Consider the following 21,643-nt stretch of genomic DNA (forward strand, 5'->3'; position numbering starts at 1 on the left):
TGAGTATCAGAGGTGGGTAGTAATCAGTTAGATTTACTCTATTACATTTACTTGAGTAACTTTTTAAAAAAATCGTACTTCAGTTTTACTGCACCATACTTTTTACTTTTACTTGAGTACATTTGTGAAGAAGAAACGCTACTCTTATTCCATTACATTGGGCAACACTCGAATTGTTACTTTTTTTCCATTAGATAAAGTCTGACAGACAATTTTCAACCTGCTATGTAGCATATGCTGTCAAGTTGCACACACGCCTTCCATTGTGTCTCAACTGCGATTTTAGTTCCCTCTCCATTCTCTTTCTCAGATTGCTTTTCGGAAGGAAGTCAGTTTTGTAGTTTTTATAAACAGTTCAGAAGGGGCCTGGGTTGTCTCAAAAGCTTGCATTTTGTAATCTTTTTAGAAAGTCAATATAAGGTGTCAGGGGACTGGGCAGTCTAATGGTCTGGAATCCCTGCTGATTTTATTTTTTTCTCCAGCCGTCTGGAGTTTTTTTTTTGTTTTTTTCTGTCCACCCTGGCCATCAGACCTTACTCTTATTCTATGTTAATTAATGTTGACTTATTTTAGTTTCTTACTGTGTCTTTTATTTTTCTATTCTTCATTATGTTAAGCACTTTGAGTTACTTTTTGTATGAAAATGTGCTATATAAATAAATGTTGTTGTTGTTGTTATTTTGCTTGGCTTTTCTCTAAATTCATAATGGCTAACATGGTACAACACCCTAGTACTATGAACAGTTCGAAAGTGCCTTTCCACATTTTCCTTCTTTGGAATAGCAATGATAGATTGACAGATCAGACAAACACACTTTGATTATGACATTGTGAGAGAAAAAAATCCTCTTCCAATTCCACATCCAGCCCATAAACAACATCTTTTTTAAATCCCTTCTTTAGTCGATATAAATTGGAAGGCTAACTAGATCACTTAGATAGCTGGAGTTTTGCCGTTGCTTGCGCGTTTGATCGAGTGTGCGGGATAACATAAACAGTGTGTTAGAAGAAAAGAGATCTCAGACTGGCCACCCTGTATGTCAATCAAGTGCCATAGGGAGGATACATGATAGACTAACATTTAAAAAAATTATTTTTGAATGCAACGCTATCTACCTGCACTACCTTTCCGATCTACTCGTCGATCGTGATCGTCGCATTGGGCACCCCGATCTATGTAAACACAACGTTAAAAAAGAAACGTTTTTCATGTTTTTGTAATAATTGACAAAATGTAGACATGAAGTTTATAATGTGTGAAGCCTGAAGTTCAAATATCAAAGAAACACTTTCACAAAAGGTACAAAGTGCACTTGTTCTGTTATGTTTGTTCTGTAGGATGACGTTAGAGATCAAGAAGAGGAAGAGAGAAAAGGCAGAGCAATGGGTCAAATGGTGGAAGTTGAAAAAGGAAGACTGCAAGGTTGAGTTTAGGGAATAGGTAAGAAAGGCACTGGGTGGCAGTAAAGAGTTACCAGACAGCTGGGTAACTACAGCAGAAGTGGTAAGGGAGACAGTTAGAAGGGTACTTGGTGTGACATCTGGACAGAGGAAGGAGGATAAGGAAACCTCGTAGTGGAATGGAAAAGTACAGAATATAATACAGAGGAAGAGGATGGCAAAGAGGAAGTGGGATCGTCAGAGAGATGCAGAAAGTAGACAAGAGTACAAGGAGATAATGTGTAAGGTGAAGAGAGAGGTGGCAAAGGCTAAAGAAAAGACAAATGATGAGTTGTATGAGAGGTTGGACACTAAGGAGGGAGAAAAGGACTGGTGGGCTAGACAGAGGGGCCGAGCTAGAAAAGACATGCAGAAGGTTAGGGTGATATGGAAACATACTCACAAGTGAGGAGGGTAAACTGAGCAGATGGAAAGAGTACTTTGAGAGGCTGATGAATAAAGAGAATGAGAAAGAGAAAGAAGGTTGGATGATGTGGAGATAGTGAATCAGGAAATGCAATGGATTAGCAAAGAGGAAGAAGTAAGGACTGCTATGAAGAGGATGGAAAGGCCTTTGATGAAGATGACATATCCATGGAAGCATGAAGGTGTTTATGAGAGATGGCAGTGGAGTTTTTAACCAGATTGTTTAATGGAATCCTGGAAAGTAAGAGGATGCCTGAGGAGTGGAGTATAAGTGTACTGGTGCTGATATTTAAGAATAAGGGGGATGTGCAGGACTGTAGTAACTACAGGGGGATAAAACTAATGAGCCACAGCATGATGTTATGGGAAAGAGTAGTGGAAGCTCAGTTAAGAAGGGAGGTAATGATTAGTGAGCAACAGTATGGTTTCATGCCAAGAAGGAGCACCGCAGATGCGATGTTTGCTCTGAGGGTGTTGACGGAGAAATATAGAAAAAGCCAGAAGGAGTTGCATTGCGTCTTTGTGGACCTGGAGAAAACATATAACAGGGTGCCTCGAGAGGAGCTGTGGTATTGTATGAGGAAGTCGGGAGTGGAAAGGAAGTACCTAAGAGTTGTACAGGATATGTATGAGAGAAGTTTGACAGTGGTGAGGCCTGCAGTAGAAGTGATGGATGCATTCAACATGGAGGTGGGATTACATCAGTAATCAGCTCTGAACCCTTTCTTATTTTCAATGGTGATAGACAAGATTAGACAGGAGTCCCTGTGGACTGTGATGTTTTATGATGACATTGTGATCTGTGGAGAGAACAGGGAGCAGGTTGAAGAGAACCTGGAGAGGTGGAGACATGAGAGGAAAGGAATGAAGGTCAATAGGAACAAGACAAAATACATGTGCATAAATGAGAGGCAAGTCAGTGGTATGGTGAGGATGCAGGGCTGAGGTGGATGAGTTTAAATACTTAGAATCAACAGTACAGAGTAATGGGGATTGCAGAATTCTCTTGTAGAAGAGAAGCGAAAGAGTGTGGAATGGGTGGAGAAGAGTGCCAGAAGTAATTTGTGACAGTCTACAGGACAGTAGTGAGACCAGCTATGTTATATAGGGTGAAGACGGTGGTGCTGACCAAAAAGCAGGAGACAGAGCTGGAGGTGGCAGAGTTAAAGATGCTAAGATTTGCATTGGGTGTGATGAGGATGGACAGAGAGATTGTGTTGGTTTGGACATGTGCAGAGGAGAGATGCTGGGTATATTGGGAGAAGATTGTTAAGGATAGAGCTGCGAGGCAAGAGGAAAAGAGGAAGATCTAAGAGAAGGTTTATGGATGCGGTGAGAGAGGACATGCAGGTGATGGATGTGACAGAGCAAGATGACGAGGACAGGAAGATACGGAAAAAGATGATCCGCTGTGGCGACCCCTAACGCGAGCAACTAAAAGAAGAAGAATATTCAATTCGGCTAATTTCCATTTTAAAATCAATTGCACGTCCCTATATGCCATTTTATTGCTTATATAACTTTTTCTTTTTAAAGTGTTTCCTACAAAAACTCAACACTGCATATATCAGAAATTGTGATATGCCTATGCCAATAAGTCTGTTAAACTTCGCCTTTAACTTTATACAATAGTAACTAATACATGCTCATGACCATAGGGTAATACAAACACTGATGTAGCAGGCAAGGAAATATAGCACAGTATTGTGTTTATAAAGTAAAACAAATTAAAAATACAAGGTAAAGTCAAGATTACAATTAGATGTGATTACTTTAAGAAGACAACAAAATATGAACAGTATTACCTGCTACTAGCTCTAGCTTCTCACCCGGATCTCCTTCAGAATAGAGTTTGGGATGACACCTATACCCAATTTGGCTGATGAGACTTGCTGGCAAGGCCACTAGGTCTCTCCGAATGAGTACACATGAACGGTTTTCCAAGGAAATGGGCATGGCTGAGACATCAGATTTATCTTGGACTAAAAAACAATGAAAAGACAGACAGAATATCATTTCTATTAAGATATTATTATGATTCATTCAAAACCATGATCAGATTACCTGAATCATGATTAAGATGATCACCATACTTTGTCGGACTCTAGCTGAAAATGTACACTAAAATCCATGATAAAACAAAACACAAGAGCTAGAAGTATGGGAAACTAAAAGAAGACCACCCCCAGCCAGAGTACTTCTCAACCCAAATAAACAAAAAATGACCACTTTGTGGTGTTCTTAAAATAAAAACAAACTTTGTCGCAAGTGAGTCACAAAAAGGAAACACTCCTGCTTCCCCAGACTGCTCCAAATGGCCATGGTTTTGAGTACCTGGTTTTGTCTTTTGCTTACTTAATACCAAAAATGTAAAATGATTAAAAAAAATTAAAAATCATTTCCGGCGCCGCATCCGAGTAGCAGCCTTTCCAGCAGCTCTGTGTATGACTTTATCTTTTTACCTTTTTTTCTCTATTTCACTGATCACTTCTACCACTTTCTTTTATGTGGAATCACTCCCTGGACACTTTTTACTATTTTATTTATTTTATTTACTTTTTTTACTATTTTTACTACTTGACATGGATTCTTACACTCTGAGACTCGCCTATTCAAGTAGTCAGCTTAAAGCACTGAGAAGAAATGCTCATGCCGGTGTGGTTCCTTATTTACTTGACGAGGTAAGAAGACGATATTGGGGCAGCCGAGCCAGGGCAAAGATAAAAGATAAGATAAGAGCCAGGCAATTTGAGAGAAAATGGCGTTATAAACCGTCGGTGCCTTCTGTGATCCTGGGAAATGTGAACTCACTACCAAATAAGATCGACGAACTGGCTGTGCTGGTGAAAAATGTCAGAACCTACAGAGAATGCAGCTTGCTGTGTTTTAGTGAAACGTGGCTAATAACTACCATCCCAGATGCTAATGTGGAGCTACCCGGGTTTAGCACAGTTAGAGCGGACAGAGACGCAAGTACCTGCGGGAAGAAGAAAGGAGGGGGACTCGCTCTCTATGTCAATACAAGATGGTGCAACTCAGGACATGTAAACGTTTGTGAATTTCCCCTTGGGATTAATAAAGTATCTATCTATCTATCTATCTATCTATCAAAAAGGTACAGAAAGTTTTTTTTCAGTTCTCTTTCACCCCTATAGAAGTACGCACTTTTCAAACTTTAATAGCAAGACTGAAGAGGGACAAACTCTGACACGTGAGAAAAGGGACTTTTTGGAAATCTAGTACATAATGTATGCTGTGACAGATTAGGGCTGTATCACTCCCTTGAACCCCTGTCCAAGACTCCAGACACCAGATAAAAGTCCAAAATATGACTTTATTAATTTGCCACAGTGCACAAAGCACCCTCTCCTCCACTATACTCATAAATAACCAAACACTAATCACAAATACAATCCTCTAACTCCCAGACGCGTTGCCCTCCTACCACCCACCTCAGCTCTCCGTCTGGGAGCTCCCATAGTCCTTTTATTCTCCCTGACCCGGAAGTGTTCCCAATCCCCAGTCCATGTGATTCAATATCACTTCCGGGTCAGGCACAAGTCCTTTTTCTTCACCCCGGAAGCATGTCGCTCTTCCTCTGACGCACTTCCGGGTTATAGGGCACTAAGGAATCTTCGGTCCTCCCTGCATCTCCCTCTTGCGGCCCCTGTGGTACCCAGCAGGGCTGAGGATAAAAACTACAAAGTCCATGACTCCCTGCTGGTCTTCGGGGCATCTCCATACTGCAAGGAGGGCTCCATCTGGCGGCCTGGGGGTATTGGCCGGGATGACAAGCCGGCCAAATACCACAATGCTCTAAATACTGCTCTAAATGTGCATATTAATAGTTATTTAAGGCAGAAGTTTTTAGAGATGCTGCATGCAGAATCTCTCCAAATCCTGAAGCAAATATATGCCATTGACCAGTAATTCTAATGAGGCTGCAAGACATACACAACAGCTGCAATTCATGCTGTCCAGTTAAATGAATAAATAAAAGTCATGCAGCAAACAATAGCTTCTTTTTTGGCAAAAGCAGCTCACATTCGCACAGAGGCTGTTTGCTAAACAGGGCAAGGAAGTGCTTCTGAAGCCACATGACTGCTGGAGACGCTGAAATAATGTTATAAAATAATGTTATGACATAAAGCCTAAAAAATCCCCTTTCTGTTTAATAACAACATCACCCAAATGTATGGTAGTTATAATGGCTTATATCTAGGGGTTTCTTGGAAAGTCACAACATATTAAATAAAATGCTTTAATCAGCCAGTCGGGACTTTAGTGCCCATTGCAGACTGAAATATCCTACGTCTGATATCCCTTTTTGCTTGCCATCCACAATGATGAGGTTTTTTAAAGCAGTATCAATTATTTTTTTTTATTATACTTTATTAATCCCGAAGGAAATTACTTGGTTTTTCGCATACCCCTTGGGGTCAGAGTGCAGGGTCAGCCATTGTACGGCGACCCTGGAGCAATTGAAGGTTGTTCAAAGGCCCAGCAGAGTAACCGGCAACCTTCGGGATCCCAGAGCAGATCCTTAGCCTCAGAGCCACCACTCTGCCCCCTATTAGTGTTTTTAATTCACCAGAAAAGGTAAATTCTCAAAGCCATTTTTAATATTCCGTACAATTTAAAAGTTTAGATAATGACAGCAAATGATGTCAATGTCTCTCTATTATATAAAAAAATCCTGCGACTAGAAGAGACTTTTTGGAAGATTTTTTCAAGTCCCGCCATTCCTCTCAACCATAGAAAACCACACACACTGTACTCTCACCTCTACTTCGTGTGAATGGTTTTGACAGATGCAGTTCTTGCTCTTTCAGCTCTTATAAATTTTAACATTTTCCTCATTTTAAGTTCCCAATTAAAGAAGACGTATTATGTCCAAATGTTATTGAAGAATTTAATCAGGAAGGGTTATCAACAGTAAAAATGAGTACACGGGCAATCCTAGCACCGAGAAACGAAGTCAAATGAATTAGCACAAAAATGTCGATTGGTTTCACTGCAAATTGGTTAAATGCATATCAATACGCTATGCTGAAACAGGTGGTGGTGATCGTGCAGAAGATGAAAACATCAATTTATATTATAATATTCCGAAGAATATCTACAAGCATTAAAACCATCCGGTCTTCCTCCGCACAAATTACTGTAGAAAGATGGATGTATCCAAGAAAGGTAATGCAGTCAGGGGATAACATTAAACACCAAAGGAGATCTTGATATGTCATTCGTATTGAAACGTTAACAGTTTCCCGTTAGAATAGCTTTTGCAAAAACAATTTACAAATCTCACAGCCAAACATTCGAAAAAGTTGTTTTATTTAATAGAGAGAAAGAAACGAAATTCAATCACGGGGAGTTATATATTGCGTTGTCACAATGAAAGTCCAAACACAGAATCACAATTCAATGCGCTATTGACGAAAATGTGAAAGTTTTTGTGCGTTAACTTCAAAGCCAAACAGAATGAAATCGTATTTTGCAACAAATAACTCTAGCACAACATGAAACAAGTTTCAAATTATTACGTTTGACTATTTTTTAATATGCTTAATTACTCACTGTAGTGTAAAATAGTTAGTAAACTGAACATCCGCATCCCCATACGCGAGCGGCAGAACCGCAAAGAGGCTAGCACAAAACGCAAGCACGGAGGTTGGCAAGCAAAGCAGGCAGGGGGCAAAGCCCCCTAGTACTTCTAAAAAATTAACTGGAATGTCTAAGGATAGATATTCATATAGTTAACAAAGTTGGGGGACAGACCCAGCCGGGACACCTGGAAGGAATGGGAGGTGGCATATATAGTGGGTACGGAAAGTATTCAGACCCCCTTCAATTTTTCACTCTTTGTTATATTGCAGCCATTTGCTAAAATCATTTAAATTAATTTTTTCCCTCATTAATGTACACACAGCACCCCATATTGACAGACAAAAAAAAGAATTTTTGAAATTGTTGCAGATTTATTAAAAAAGAAAAACTGAAATATCACATGGTCCTAAATATTCAGACCCTTTGCTCAGTATTTAGTAGAAGCCCCCTTTTGAGCTCATACAGCCAGGAGTCTTCTTGGGAAAGATGCAACAAGTTTTTCACACCTGGATCCTCTGCCATTCCTTCTTGCAGATCCTCTCAAGTTCTGTCAGGTTGGATGGTAAACGTTGGTGGAGAGCCATTTTTAGGTCTCTCCAGAGATGCTCAATTGGGTTTAAGTCAGGGCTCTGGCTGGGCCATTCAAGAACAGTCACAGAGTTGTTGTGAAGCCACTCCTTCATTATTTTAGCTGTGTGCTTAGGGTCACTGTCTTGTTGGAAGGTAAACCTTCGGCCCAGTCTGAGGTCCTTAGCACTCTGGAGAAGGTTTTTGTCCAGGAGATCCCTGTACTTGGCCGCATTCATCTTTCCCTCGATTGCAACCAGTCGTCCTGTCCCTGCAGCTGAAAAAACACCCCATCAGCATGATGCTGCCACCACCATGCTTCACTGTGGGGACTGTATTGGACAAGTGATGAGCAGTGCCTGGTTGTCTCCACACACTGAGGAGAGGCAAGACACATGACAGCCCGCATGGAGTTTGCTAAAAGACACCTGAAGGACTCTGAGATGGTGAGAAATAAGATTCTCTGGTGTGATGTGACCAAGATTGAACTTTTTGGCCTTAATTCTAAGCGGTATGTGTGGAGACAACCAAATATTGACCAATGATATTAGCGATGAGACAATGCTATTATAAAAATCCGGTGCTTTCCTTAAAAGTGCACGTAGCATTAACGCTGCAACATATTTTTTTTTTTAACTGTAGGAAATGAAGATCTGTTGGCAATAAAATTAATAAAAATTAATTTGTGGAATGGAAACACTAGCTTTAGAGCGTAACAAGCTCATCTGTAGTATGCAGTGTCTACAAAAATAGCAATATTTGCAAATTATAAAAATGATTTAGAGATTACCAAGACAAGTAATCTGTTTTAGCCAGTTTAGTGATTTCTTACAGATCTTTACTAAGGGAATACCCAAACATACTACAATCACCTAACCAATACAATACCATTTCCACAGCAGTTTTCTTTTTTTATTTAGGTAAACTTTGTGTTTAAAATATAAACCATATACATATACAAAGTACAGCGATGGCAAAAGTGTGATGTGCATTCTTGCTCCGATGTAGGAGGGTCGTCATGATCTGAGTTTACCTCTATTATAGCGTGTCTATGTGAAAACAGTAGGGTGAAATGCAGGGGGGTGTTTGGGCTTGTGAACGCGGCTGAGATAATAAAACTGAACAATAAAAAAAAAAACAAAGCTAACCTTTAGAAGTATCAAAAATTACACTGGCTGTTACAGACTGAAATCAAATGTATGTTTTTATTCTAAAATAGTAAGAATAACAGCAGTTCACTTCTCAAAATGGAGTGACCTTCTGATTCCCAGTCAGCAGCTGTTACTGTTGCACCACGGAGGCAGTCATAGTAAATGTGTGTCAATGTCGCATGCTAAGGCGGCTTTTTTTTCCTGCAGTTATATTTTTAGAATAAAAGTGCACTTGTTCTGTTATATTTGTACCTTTTGTGAAAGTGTTTCTTTGATATTTGGACTTCAGGCTTCATACATTATATAGTTTATGCCTACATTTTGTAACATTTACTACTAGTAAATGAAAAACGTTTCTGTTTTAAAAATGTGTTTACACAGGTTACTGTAGAAACGGAACACACATGAAATGTGTGTGTTCCAAATAACAATCTATTATTTCCACTCTAAAACTCCACTTCACTCCCAGATAAATCAGTCAAGACCTGAGCTGGGAGAAGTTTGTGCACATTCTAAGTCGGTGGGGGGATGGAATAGCTGGCTGCCTGCAGCTTGTCTTTATCGGCACATTTAGAAGACAAAAGACACTGGCAGAGAGGTGCAAACAGATTTAAGAAGCGATTTAAGGTGGGACAGATCTACGAGTTTTCTCGTAGTATAACAGTTTTCACATATTTTTTTTGTGTGCTTTTAACTGTTTCTGCCGCTTGCTTCCTTTTAGAGGTTATGTCCAAGGAATTAACTGACTGTGGGGTATGTCTTTAAGGAAAGTAGGGGGCCAAACTATGCCTGTGGGTCCTTGCTAAACGTACCATGGTGTGACGTAAGGGGAACTGACTTTAAAAAGGCAAGGAGGTGCGTTTTTTAAAGGAGGAAGGGAGAAGAGAGAGAAGGAGCGGAAAAGTGAGAAGAATAACCGTTTAAATAAGGAGCTGAGAAGGTGAATGGAAAGAAGCAGCCAGCAGTAAAGCAAGCAAGACTCCGTAATAAGGACGGCTGGGTGCACGGAGAAGGGGTGCCTGCTAACCTAAAAGGATATAGCATTCCAGCCGGACTTTATTCAGACGATGCACTCAATAATCATGACGAATGGACCATGGTGGGGTATTCCAACACATTTATTCACAAATTACCATAGACACATCGTAAGAGCTGTTCGCCTTCCAGCTAGATGCTAATTTTAAAGATGAATGGAAAACGATAACTTTCTCATTAACCTTTTAAGTTAAGTTGCCCGTTCCCAATTTCAAAATAAGAGTCTAATGAACATTATAAGGTATAATTCGTTCAGGGATTTAAGTATCTAAAAAAAAATATCAAATAGAACAAATAATCTGGGTCATTTACAAAGTATATTTGGAGCTCACGGCTTTACTTCTCTGTTGTGGAGCAGGCGTCGGCCATGGATGGATGCTAACGGCGAGTTACCCGGGTGAGACGGATTTCATCCTTCAATAAAGGAACTGGCGCCAGGCCGGTGAGATCGCTTCTTTACATATAAATTCCGTAAATGTGTCCACGCCGCACATCAGGATTGATCGCTGGATTCACTGCAGACTTCCCAGGCCGTGTGAATATAAACTTCTAAAACAAAGATAAAAGGGACTGGGGAACGTGTGGGGATTGTGGGTGTGTGTGTGTCTAATTTATATGTGAATATAGATGTAATATAGGTTAAGTACATGTGAATATATTTGCACCGTTTATAAATAGGATATTCTATCCGTTTCTTTGCCTTGCTTTCTTTCTTTCCTGCTTTCTTTCATTTTCTTTTCTTTTCGCTGTTTTCTGGGTAATATATTATAAAGGGTTTAAGGGGGTGGCATATTATTTAGGATTTGTATAGTTATTATAGATTAGTAAAGGATTGTTTAAAAGGCTGTTTATTGTTTTGTTTGATTTATAATATATATATATTTTTTGATTGTTTGAAGAATTGTTGGGGTGATTATTTCCATTTTTTTTTTATAAATTCACAAAAGACAACTCCAGCTGAGGACATCAAATTGGGGCTAAGGTTCTGTCGGTTTCCGTTCCTAATAGAATTAATTTTCCTAAGAGTAGGAGATTTTTGTGTGTGCCGGGCTCCTCATTCAACTTAAGAGGAACTCGCTACAGTAGGCTCTGGTAATTGTAGTGTTAACTCTTTTAGGGCTAATTTTTTTTTTGTTTCTTATCTCCCAGGGATGAATATTTTTCCAAAAACTAACATTTTTTTTAAAAAGAACACAAAGCAATTGTTTAACATATCAAATCAACAAAAAATACTTACTTTTGACAAATGTTACTGTCTTGCATGTTCAAAGCAGCCAATTTCAGTCATTGCCACATTGCACTGCTTACAATACGTGTTGCTTTGGTGCCTACTTTTCAATTGTCTGTTGCTGCCCTTTCTCACATGTATTGTTAGTGTGTACTGTAGAGAGACAAGTCACCCTTTTGCCATCGTGCCATTCCACTGCCACCAAGTTTTCTGCCCGCATGAAAACCGTATTGTCACCTCTTTTCATCTTCTGAAATTTTATGAACTTTATGCATGGCATTATAGCCTGGCTCACCCCGTGGGATTTGCTTCTGTTTATTACAGAAGTGAATAAAACTTTGCAGCAGAACGTACCTATCACCATGCTGCATAACCTGTCCAAAGCCACCAGGGGACAAAGCACGTTTGGACCAATGCTCCCTGAACTTATATCACCAGTTCTGCCCCATCTCTATTTGTAATACCACAGCACGCTTCATCTCATCTTTTGTTGTGGGTTTACACTTTGAAAAACGAGAATGCGATGCAAACGCAGCCCGCGATTCAAAACATTTCTCTGCCTACCTGTTTGTCCCGTCTGACGGTAGCTGAAAAGCAGCATCAGGAGAGAGCAGCCTGAAGTACAGCAGCTGGTGATCTGTCGTGTCCAACAGCAAGCCATGCCGTCTTGTGAAGTGCAGTAGCCAGATCGGCTCTCAACGGATCAATGTCTGTGCATTTATCCCACGCGAACCTTGCCGTAGATGCATCGGCTGCGCGAAGGCGCTCAACTGGCAGCAGATCCGCTGGCGCGGCACCGGCTGGCTTCTCACTCTCTTGCTCGATCTCCTGATCACTGTCAATAAAATCTGATTCTGAAAAATCAGAGTCCGACTCCGCGATAATGCGCAAAACATTTTCTGCCGAGTGTTTTCTTTTCTGCACTCGCTTCGCTCCCTTGTCACATGTCGATGCCATCTTGCCATTGTTTACATTTTGCAACTCACGCACACACAAGGATTAGTTGCCGAGTCAACGAGTCTATCATTCCTTCAAGCATAGAGGGAATGCCTGTGACGTGACATTAACAGCTGATTATCACCCTCTATCCCTGGATGTCGACTTTGGTTGACATGCGCCCTCAACCCCTCCTGTCGACAAAAGTCGACATCCGCCCTAAAAGAGTTGAGGAGATTTAGCACAGTATTCTGGGTCATGCGGTGCATCTTGATGCTCAAATGAGTAATATTTGTCCTTTAAGACTTTTGTGTCCCTTGCTTATTCCATTCTTGAGATTTTTTTCTGCGATTTCTATACATTTTAGAAGGAGCGCTAAATATAGAACACTTTTGTGTAACAAAAGATTTTGCTGACTGCAGACCAAATGGATTCTTTTTCCCCATCATGACTTTTTTACTTGAACTCCTGACAGATAAGTTTCAGAGTGTGATTAATGGTTTATTTCTCATTTTTTTGAAGACATTCTGTCTGTATGCTGTTTCAGTTCATATTCTCTTCTCATATTTCATCTGGGTATAATTTTGAAACTAACTGTTAGAACAAGTTAGATTAGGACCATGAGTAATACACATACTGTCATATGCCAATATTTTAAGATGGCCAGTGGTATTTGTTACTGTGAGCTATAAGAACTTGAGTTTCACAAACAAGAGGAGACCATTCATGGATCACACTTGTTTTTTTGTTAGCTACAATGTACACTGTCCCAGTGAGCCATTTAGATACTGTAACCGCTGCTGCAGGGGGATACCCCCTCTTTAACAGTTCCTCATTGCGGGATCAGCTGCTGGCATGCTGGCTTACCGCACAACGTGCTCCTCACGTGGGGCATCAAACATTTAAAAGACTGAGCTATGGCCGTCCTATTTTCTCACTCTCCTGTCTCTCTTCCCCAAGACTCTTTCTGCTCCAACCGCTGCTTCCGGGCCACTGTACCATCTTTATGAAGAAGATTTTGTGTTCTTTTGAGCAGGAATTGGGGCCGATGCATCAAGTTTGACAGCTGTTCCTTACAAGGCCCGATCGCCTCTGAAAGAGACTTGCGTTTCGATCTGCCTGAGCAGCAATAAAGTTTCTACTCCTTGGAAAACCTTCGGTACTCTCCTGTGCAACTTTGTGACCCAAGCTTGACAATACTTTTTAAAAAAATTGTTTTTGTTAAAATTGACTTTAACGTACCTAACATTAGAGAAAGTGGTATTTCATAAGAGGTGATCCAAACTAAACAAGTGACTAAAATGGACAAGAACATGTTAACATTTTATGATTAATATTCAAATAGTACTGTAAAAACATACCAGAATACCCAGGATGTACTCTGCCAAACATCTGTCCATAGGTCTCTTCAGGGATACTGTCATAAACATCATCATCAAACTCTTCTTCATCATTCTGATAGGAAGTGGGGCTATCGGTAGTAGGCAAACTTGAGGCTCCAGGGCTAGAGCGTTCTCCTGTAGTAGCAGGATATGTCTGGACTCCAGAAAGAGCTGCTGCCAGACCAGCGCTGCTGCTTGTATAGTACAGAGAGGCGGTACGTTGAAGCTTGCCACTTAGTACTACCTGTTCTGGTTGGCCTCTCTTTTGGAAAAGCCCTTGAAGAGACAGAGGGCCTTCTATCCCTTCTTGTTTAATACGGCCACGCAGTGGTAGTGGCAATGTGCAAGACCAACCAGAAGTGGGCAATGGGGTGGCTTGGCCAGAACCATGGTTGTTATTGCATGGACTCTGTGGCTCAGATCCTGGATCTTCCATAGTAGCAGTCTGGGAGTCACAATGAGGAGAATTAGCTTTGAACATGAGGTCCATGCCACGCTCTACAATGTGCTGTATCTGAAGGTACCCTGCTGTGTACATGATGATTAACTGCTCACTAGCAGCCATTGTCAGCTTTCCTGTGTAACAGAAAGTTAGGATTTGTTGGAAGCAGGCAGGTGGGACAGTGGATGGCAATTCAAAAAGGCTTTTGGAGCTACCATTGAAAAGATCGCGGAAGTATAAGCTACTGGCTGCCAGAACAGCTCGATGAGCTTTGAAGGCCTGACCATTAACCAAGATGGACACATCACAGTATTGGCCAAGCAGTCGCTGCTCGTTGAGACAGCCCAGTACTCTGCTCCCAAAATTTGGGATCTCCATATGAAGTAGCTGTGACATGATGTGGGACGATAAGAGATTCAGTAGGTCCTCAGGGTGTTCTTAGATATCCAACTGAGAAGACATCTGGAAATATAAAAGCAAAAAAAAAAAGAAGGATTACAAATTTTGTTCACTGAGAAACATGCTCTATACAGTATAAATGTACCTTGAATAAAAAATGTATCTTATATTTAAAATGAAATTATATTTTACATACAAAGACCATAATGATACAGCTGGTCAATATAGCAATGGCACCAAGTATCATAGGCAGGACACCAAGAATATATAACTCCATCAGAGACCATGGATAGTGGCAACCTTGGATACAGAGGTGTCAATAAGGACTGTATTTGTAAAAAAAATGCCCTGAGATATTGCCCTTCTATGATATCAATTTAAAAAATGTGCTATGGATACTGTCTGGAAGCAAATACGAGGGACATTCAAAAAGTTTTCGCACTTTCGTATTTTCGTTGGAAACGGCGAAGGCGGGAGGACAAGTAATTGGGCATTAAAAAGTTGGTACGACACTGGGAAAACTGCATTGCAAAGGAAAGGGACAGTGTAGAAAAGTGATGTAATTTGTTTTTGAAATTCTTAATAGAGTTAAAAAAAGTGAGGAAACTGTTTTGAGCATCCCTCGTATAATTGATAACCCCGTTGATGGCAGCAGGTGAGCTCAAAATGGAATGGGCAACATAGTGTAGGGACTGCAAACCTTCATAGTGGCACATACATTAAATAATAATGTATAATAATAATAATAGGGTGGAGTGGTGGCTCAGAGGCTAAGGATCTGTGCTGGTATCCCGAAAGGTTGCCGGTTCGAATCCCCGTCACTGCCAGAAGAGATCCTACTCTGCTGGGCCCTTGAGTGAGGCCCTTAACCTTCAATTGCTCCAGGGGCGCTGTACAATGGCTGACCCTGCACTCTGACCCCAAGGGGTATGCGAAAAGTAACAAATTCCTAATACGAGAAATTGTATAAGACGAAATAAAGGAAAAAAAAAAAAAAGCAAGGTCTTAGAGAAAATTACATGAAAAATCACAAATTGTATAACAGACCCTCCCATTCAAGGCTGTAATGTGCCACTGGCTAAATGGTGAGGGCCTGACTACCTGTGCCTCACAATTCTGCCTCCTTTCCTTTGCGTCAAATCACATCCTGAATCAACGTTAATGGGCACATTTGAAGCTTAAATCTGGAGTTATTTCTAGGACTTGCATTTGCATTTGGGAATATATTGTCCATCCATAACTCGCTATATCCTAACTACAGGGTCACAGGAGTCTGTTGGAGCCAATCCCAGCCAACACAGGGCACAAGGCAGGAAACAAACCCCAGGCAGGGCGCCAGCCCACCACAGGGCAGAATATATTGTTCTCTGGGTAAACCTAGACAACTCAGCCCAGTTTTCAATTTATAGAGGATTAACACCTATTGCAACCTCTGGGCTGGCTGTTTTCTTTCATGTAAGGCACAAATTCACCTTTCCTAAGCTTATGCTGTAGTTACAACCTAGCATTTCACTGACATTCGTCCAAGTTCGCCCAGACTTCTACATAATCTAGATCACCCACTTACAGTAAGTGCAATTATCACATCATGATCATTTATCTGGAATGGGTTGCCCTCTCTTTAAATGGATTTATGGATTGAAGGAAGGAGGTCCACTTGACCATCATCATATAATTCTTCCATGTGAAGCCTGAAAACCACAAGGGCTGACTGAGATCATTTATGTTAGCTAGAATACCTACTGGGGGCTGGGTGGTCTCGTGGCCTTAGAACCCCTGCAGATTTTGTTTTTTTTTTCTCCAGCCCTCTTGAGTTTTTTTTTTTCTTTGTGTGTTTTATTTCTGTCCTCCCTGGCCATCGGACCTAACTTTATTCTTTGTTAATTAGTATTGCCTAATTTTATTTTAATATTTTTTCTTTCTTCGTCTTGTAGAGCACTTTGAGCTACATCATTTGTATGAAAACGTTCTATAAAAATAAATGCTGTTGTTGTTGTTGTAAATGGGCTGCTCCCTTGTCCGGTCCCCTGTAGTACACTTCCCTGTCTTTATATACAACTGCAAGCTGGACATCCCATTAAGATTGTAACAGCCGACCCCTTTACCTAGCCGGCAGCTACACCTCCAAGACCTGTGGCCTGGATAATTTACTGAGAAATCCTACTATCAAGCCGTACCTCTACACAATTAAACTTTTCCCCACAATCGACGGTATAAATGCAAGTACACAAAAAACAGAATGTAAAATTAAATGGAGTAAATGAATTAAATGAAACAAGACATGCCACAAAACAAATGCACATATAAATATTCCTCCACCCCAGCAACCTCAAGACAGCACCAAAAAATATACATACAAAAACCCCTCCCTTGTCCCTGTAACATATAGCACACACCTCACAAGCAACAAAATGACTAATAAACAGAATGGTTGTGAACTTGAGTCCGAAAGTTAAAATGTCCTGAATACGGATGACTGAACTAGCGGCAATTGTGGTGTATGAATTTCCCGGCGTTTGGAGCAACCTCACCGTGATTCCTCGGCGTATGGTGGATGATGAATCGACCCCGGGGTCTCAGCAGATGCAGGTTGAAAAACAGTCCGGATTAATGAAAAACAAACTGGAACAAAGGGCAATATGAAGAGACAGCAAGCAAGTTGAAGTAGTTGACACAAAAAACGGTCCTTTTTCTTTCTCTCTCCTTCCTCTTAAATAGTCAATGACGGCAGTAATTGATTAATTAAGCACAGGTGTTTTCCAGGTTTGCGGCTGCGGGCTCCTTCCATCATCCGTCCTCCTTTATGGGGACGGTATTAACTGATACACATACACACAGCCAATGGGACAATGAAACGAGACACACACAGAACTGACATTTGAACACTAACTATGTGGCCCCGCTACACCCCCAACCTTGGACAAGGGAGGGCCGAAGTACGGCTTGAGATTGGCCACATGGATGGTGTCTAACTTGGAGTCAGTGCCGATACCCCTATGAATCTGGAAATTGACAGGACCTGTTTGAGAAATGATTTTGGCTGGACCTAACCATTTAGGCGCTAGCTTGGCGGAGAACCTTTTGCTGGCATCTGAGAGATGGTGAGCTCTAATCCAGACCAAATCACCCGGCTGAAAGTGCGCTTCCTTACGCCGGGCATTATATAACTTGGCGTGTCTGGATGTCGAACTCACCAACCTCTGTTGGATTCTCCGCTAAAATCCCTCCGTTTTAAACAAATTATTGTAGCTGGTGGTTTCTGGACTAGGGGCTCTGGGAAGGAGTCGGTCAAGCGGGCCCTTGAGCTGTCTGCCCAGCGCAACCAAAGCAGGCGTCTCACCTGTGGCATTCATGCACAGCGGTGTTCAGGGCAAACCGGAGCTCGGGGAGCCATTTATCCCAATCCTAACTATGTGGCCCCGCTACAAGATTTACACTAAAAGTAATGAGCAAGTTAATTTTATGATTGAATAAGCATATTAATAGGAAACTAATACAGTCAGTCAGTCAGTCAGTGTCCAACCCACTATATCCTAACACAGGGTCATGGGGGTCTGCTGGAGCCAATCCCAGCCAGCACAGGGCGCAAGGCAGGAACAAACCCCGAGCAGGGCGGAAACTAATACATGATGATCAAAATTATTCCTCTTTTTTTATTTCCCATTTCTATCCCAATCCCATTTTTACCAGAAGTCTGAAGATGTCATTGCAGTAGTAATTTGTTACACTACTGTATGTGAACACACTGCTGTCTGGATAGCCTAAGTTCTCTCATTCTCATGAATTTATGTTTGAAAAACTGACTTTTTTTTTTTTGCTCTAGGTAGAAACAGTTCAAGGATGGCCACTAAGCGTTTGTGATCAGGTCTTACTTCTCATTTTTAAAGAACTGTACCCTCTTTGCCTATGCATGTGCCCTCATGTGTATGTTTTCATACTTCAATGCTCATTTTAGAACATGTTGTTTGCTTTAGGATGCAAATGAAAATACATGTTCTGTACTATTTTTGTTTAATTTAATGTAACTATTCATAGTGGCTCTAAAATCCGTACTGACCCCTACTCTCTTTCCGCTTTTTTCCGGTTTCTTTGTGGTGGCGGCCTGCGCCACCACCACCTACCCAAAGCTTCATGATGCACCAACATTGATGGACTGAAAGCCAGAAGTCTACGTGACCATCATCATCAGGTCCTTCCATGAAAACCCTAAATCCAAAGAGGACTGTTTGATTTATGTTAGGTAGATTGCCCAGAGGGGACTGGGTGGTCTCGTGGTCTGGAACCCCTACAGATTTTATTTTTTTCCTCCAGCTTTTGGAGTTTTTTTTTTTTTTTTTTCTGTCCACCCTGGCCATCGGACCTTACTCTTATTCTATGTTAATTAATGTTGACTTATGTTTATTTTTTATTTTGTCTTCTATTTTTCTATTCATTTTGTAAAGCACTTTGAGCTACATTTTTTGTATTAATATGTGCTATATAAATAAATGTTGATTGATTGAATGTTTTATTTTGGAAATGTTCAAAAACTAATTGCTAACAAAATACATGGACTAACACCCCCTAGTCTTTATCCATCCATCCATCCATTATCCAACCCGCTATATCCTAACTACAGGGTCACGGGGGTCTGCTGGAGCCAATCCCAGCCAACACAGGACACAAGGTAGGCAACAAACCCCGCGCAGGGCGGCAACCCACGCACCAAGCGCAATTTAGAATCGCCAATGCACCTAACCTGCATGTCTCTGGACTGTGGGAGGAAACCGGAGCAGACACGGGGAGAACATGCAAACTCCACACACGGAGGACCCAGGAAGCAAACCCGGGTCTCCTAACTGTGAGGCAGCAGCGCTACCACTGCACCACCGTGCCGTCCCCATATTCTTTATGTATTTTAAAAATATGTATTCATAAACCAGTGAACTTTAAATTGATTAACACAATGTAAGATGTACTCATTACTCTTTAGAAATATTCATTGAGGGGAAAAAAACTCTGCAACCCAGCTCTAATTTGTCTTTCATTTCTCTTATGTCTTTCCTTCTTCCTCCCTGAGAATTGTGCTTACTTGACTATAAACATAGGAAAGTAATATGTGATCCCATTTAAGTCTAACTAATAATTTACTAGTGAAAAAGGCAGGATAATGTAGTGAAAATGTATTACCACATCCTTCTGTGTTCATTTTTTACCCTTTTGATATATATAAATGGGTTGGAAATTTTGGCACTGTGAGCATGTATGCCCTATGATAGCCTGGCATACTGTTCAGAACAGGTTCTTGAAAGAACAAATTCATTGTTAAATGGATTAAATGGGTACAATAAAATTAAATGATGGGTTAATTCAAGTTAAACTTTATGAATTTAAATGTTTCAAAATTATCAAATTACTTACTGGTATTTGATTCTTTAACAAAGTTACATCCAGTCATATATTTCCTGAACCTGCATTTATAGTTTAAGGTTGTCAGCTCATGGTTCCAACCTGAATAACCTGTTGAAAGGTGGCAGCGGGCACGGGATGAAAGAAAGAAAGAAAGAAAGAAAGAAAGAAAGAAAGAAAGAAAGAAACCACCTTTGGTTTGGAAGACAGTAAGCCACACAGCACACACCCATACAAAAGTTCACAACTCAGACTAGGGCTTTTGCAGATCAAGCTAACATGTACATCACTACAATACTTGAAGAAACTGGAATACTCAAGAAATATTCTGCCAAAGTTGTCAGGAGGCAATTATAGACACAAATGCAATATCAAAAAATGTAAATTACAATGCCTGGATATACTGAAGTTGTTGGAGAAAAGAGGAAGATGGCGAACTTGGATGCCATCATGAGAAATCCCCTCCAGGAGCTGCCCTCTTGGAGCACTTTTAGCCACAGGATCATTCCACCACAGCGTGCCCACTGCTATCAGGAAATTAAATGTTTCCGATGTAGTCACTACATTTATTTTTATTGATTGATTTACTGGCTGTATTATTTGTCCTGTGAGATTGTATCCTTGTTTTCTAGGTTTCTGCTGCTGTATGCATTTGAATTTCCCCATGGGACTAAAATTGTGTACTAATGTAATCTAATATGCGGTGTTCACTGGATGTTCAAACTGTTCTTTATTCAGCCTCCAGTTAATCCAAAATGCGGATGCAAGAATTATTACAAGAACAAGAAAATATGAACACATAACTCCAGTTCTTAAATCCTTACACTGGCTCCCGGTTAAGTTTAAGGCAGATTTCAAAATCCTCCTTTTAACATATAAAGCATTAAATGGCCGAGGTCCGGCTTACTTGTCTGAACTTATCATGACTCACAAACCAGAGCACACATTAAGATCTCAAGATGCCAGCCTGCTTATGATTCCAAGGATTAATAAAACAACAGCGGGAGGTCGAGCTTTTAGTTACAGGGGGCCCCTAAACTGTGGAGTGGTCTGTCTGCTACTATAAGAGATGCCCCTTTGGTCTCAGCTTTCAAAGACTCACAAATTCAGTTTAGCACACCCTGCCTAGAGCTGCTGATTAACTGTACAGACTGCATCTCTGTTGTTAGTCATTAGCACTTAAACATAAGTAACATGAGAGTTAGAATTTGTTAGTAACCCTCACCTATTCTGTTTCTCGGTACTCAAATGTGGCACTTGGTGCCACTGCGCACCTGCCAAGTTGTTTTGCCTGCCTAAGGTAAAGTCATCCCCGATGGAGGATCGCAGGAATCGTGGGAAAGAGGGGTCCTGTCATCGGATTGGCTAGCCCAGCGCTGTTTCAGCTGTGGAATGGCCAAATGGGAGAGGCAGCTTGAAGGATGAGGTCTCCAGGACTCAAAACAAATCCAAATCATATTATATTATATTATCACCTACTGTTAAATTCTACTCTGTACTTCTAAAATTGTCATTTTTATACTGCATTGAGGATTTGTTGTGTTCTGTGTATTGTTTTGTATTGTATTATATTGACCCTTTTCTTTTTGACACCCACTGCACGCCCAACATACCTGGAAAGGGGTCTCTCTTTGAACTGCCT

The 21,643-nt window shown here is 40.8% G+C and overlaps 1 protein-coding gene across 2 annotated transcripts in view; it reads right to left on the minus strand.

Annotated features, from left to right (window-relative positions):
* Nucleotides 1–21,643, minus strand: part of LOC120535082 (nucleus accumbens-associated protein 2-like) — a 171,869-nt gene that overhangs the window by 17,646 nt on the left and 132,580 nt on the right. For both annotated transcript variants that reach the window (XM_039762632.1, XM_039762633.1), the window contains exons 2-3: nt 13,752–14,676; nt 3,672–3,848 (exon numbers count right to left, since the gene is read on the minus strand). In XM_039762632.1, coding sequence (XP_039618566.1) covers nt 3,672–3,848; nt 13,752–14,610 — 1,036 coding nt within the window. In that variant the 5' untranslated portion in view covers nt 14,611–14,676. The remainder of the gene's footprint in view (nt 1–3,671; nt 3,849–13,751; nt 14,677–21,643) is intronic.

The sequence above is a fragment of the Polypterus senegalus genome, chromosome 9 (genome assembly GCF_016835505.1).
Source record: "Polypterus senegalus isolate Bchr_013 chromosome 9, ASM1683550v1, whole genome shotgun sequence".
NCBI lineage: Eukaryota > Metazoa > Chordata > Cladistia > Polypteriformes > Polypteridae > Polypterus > Polypterus senegalus.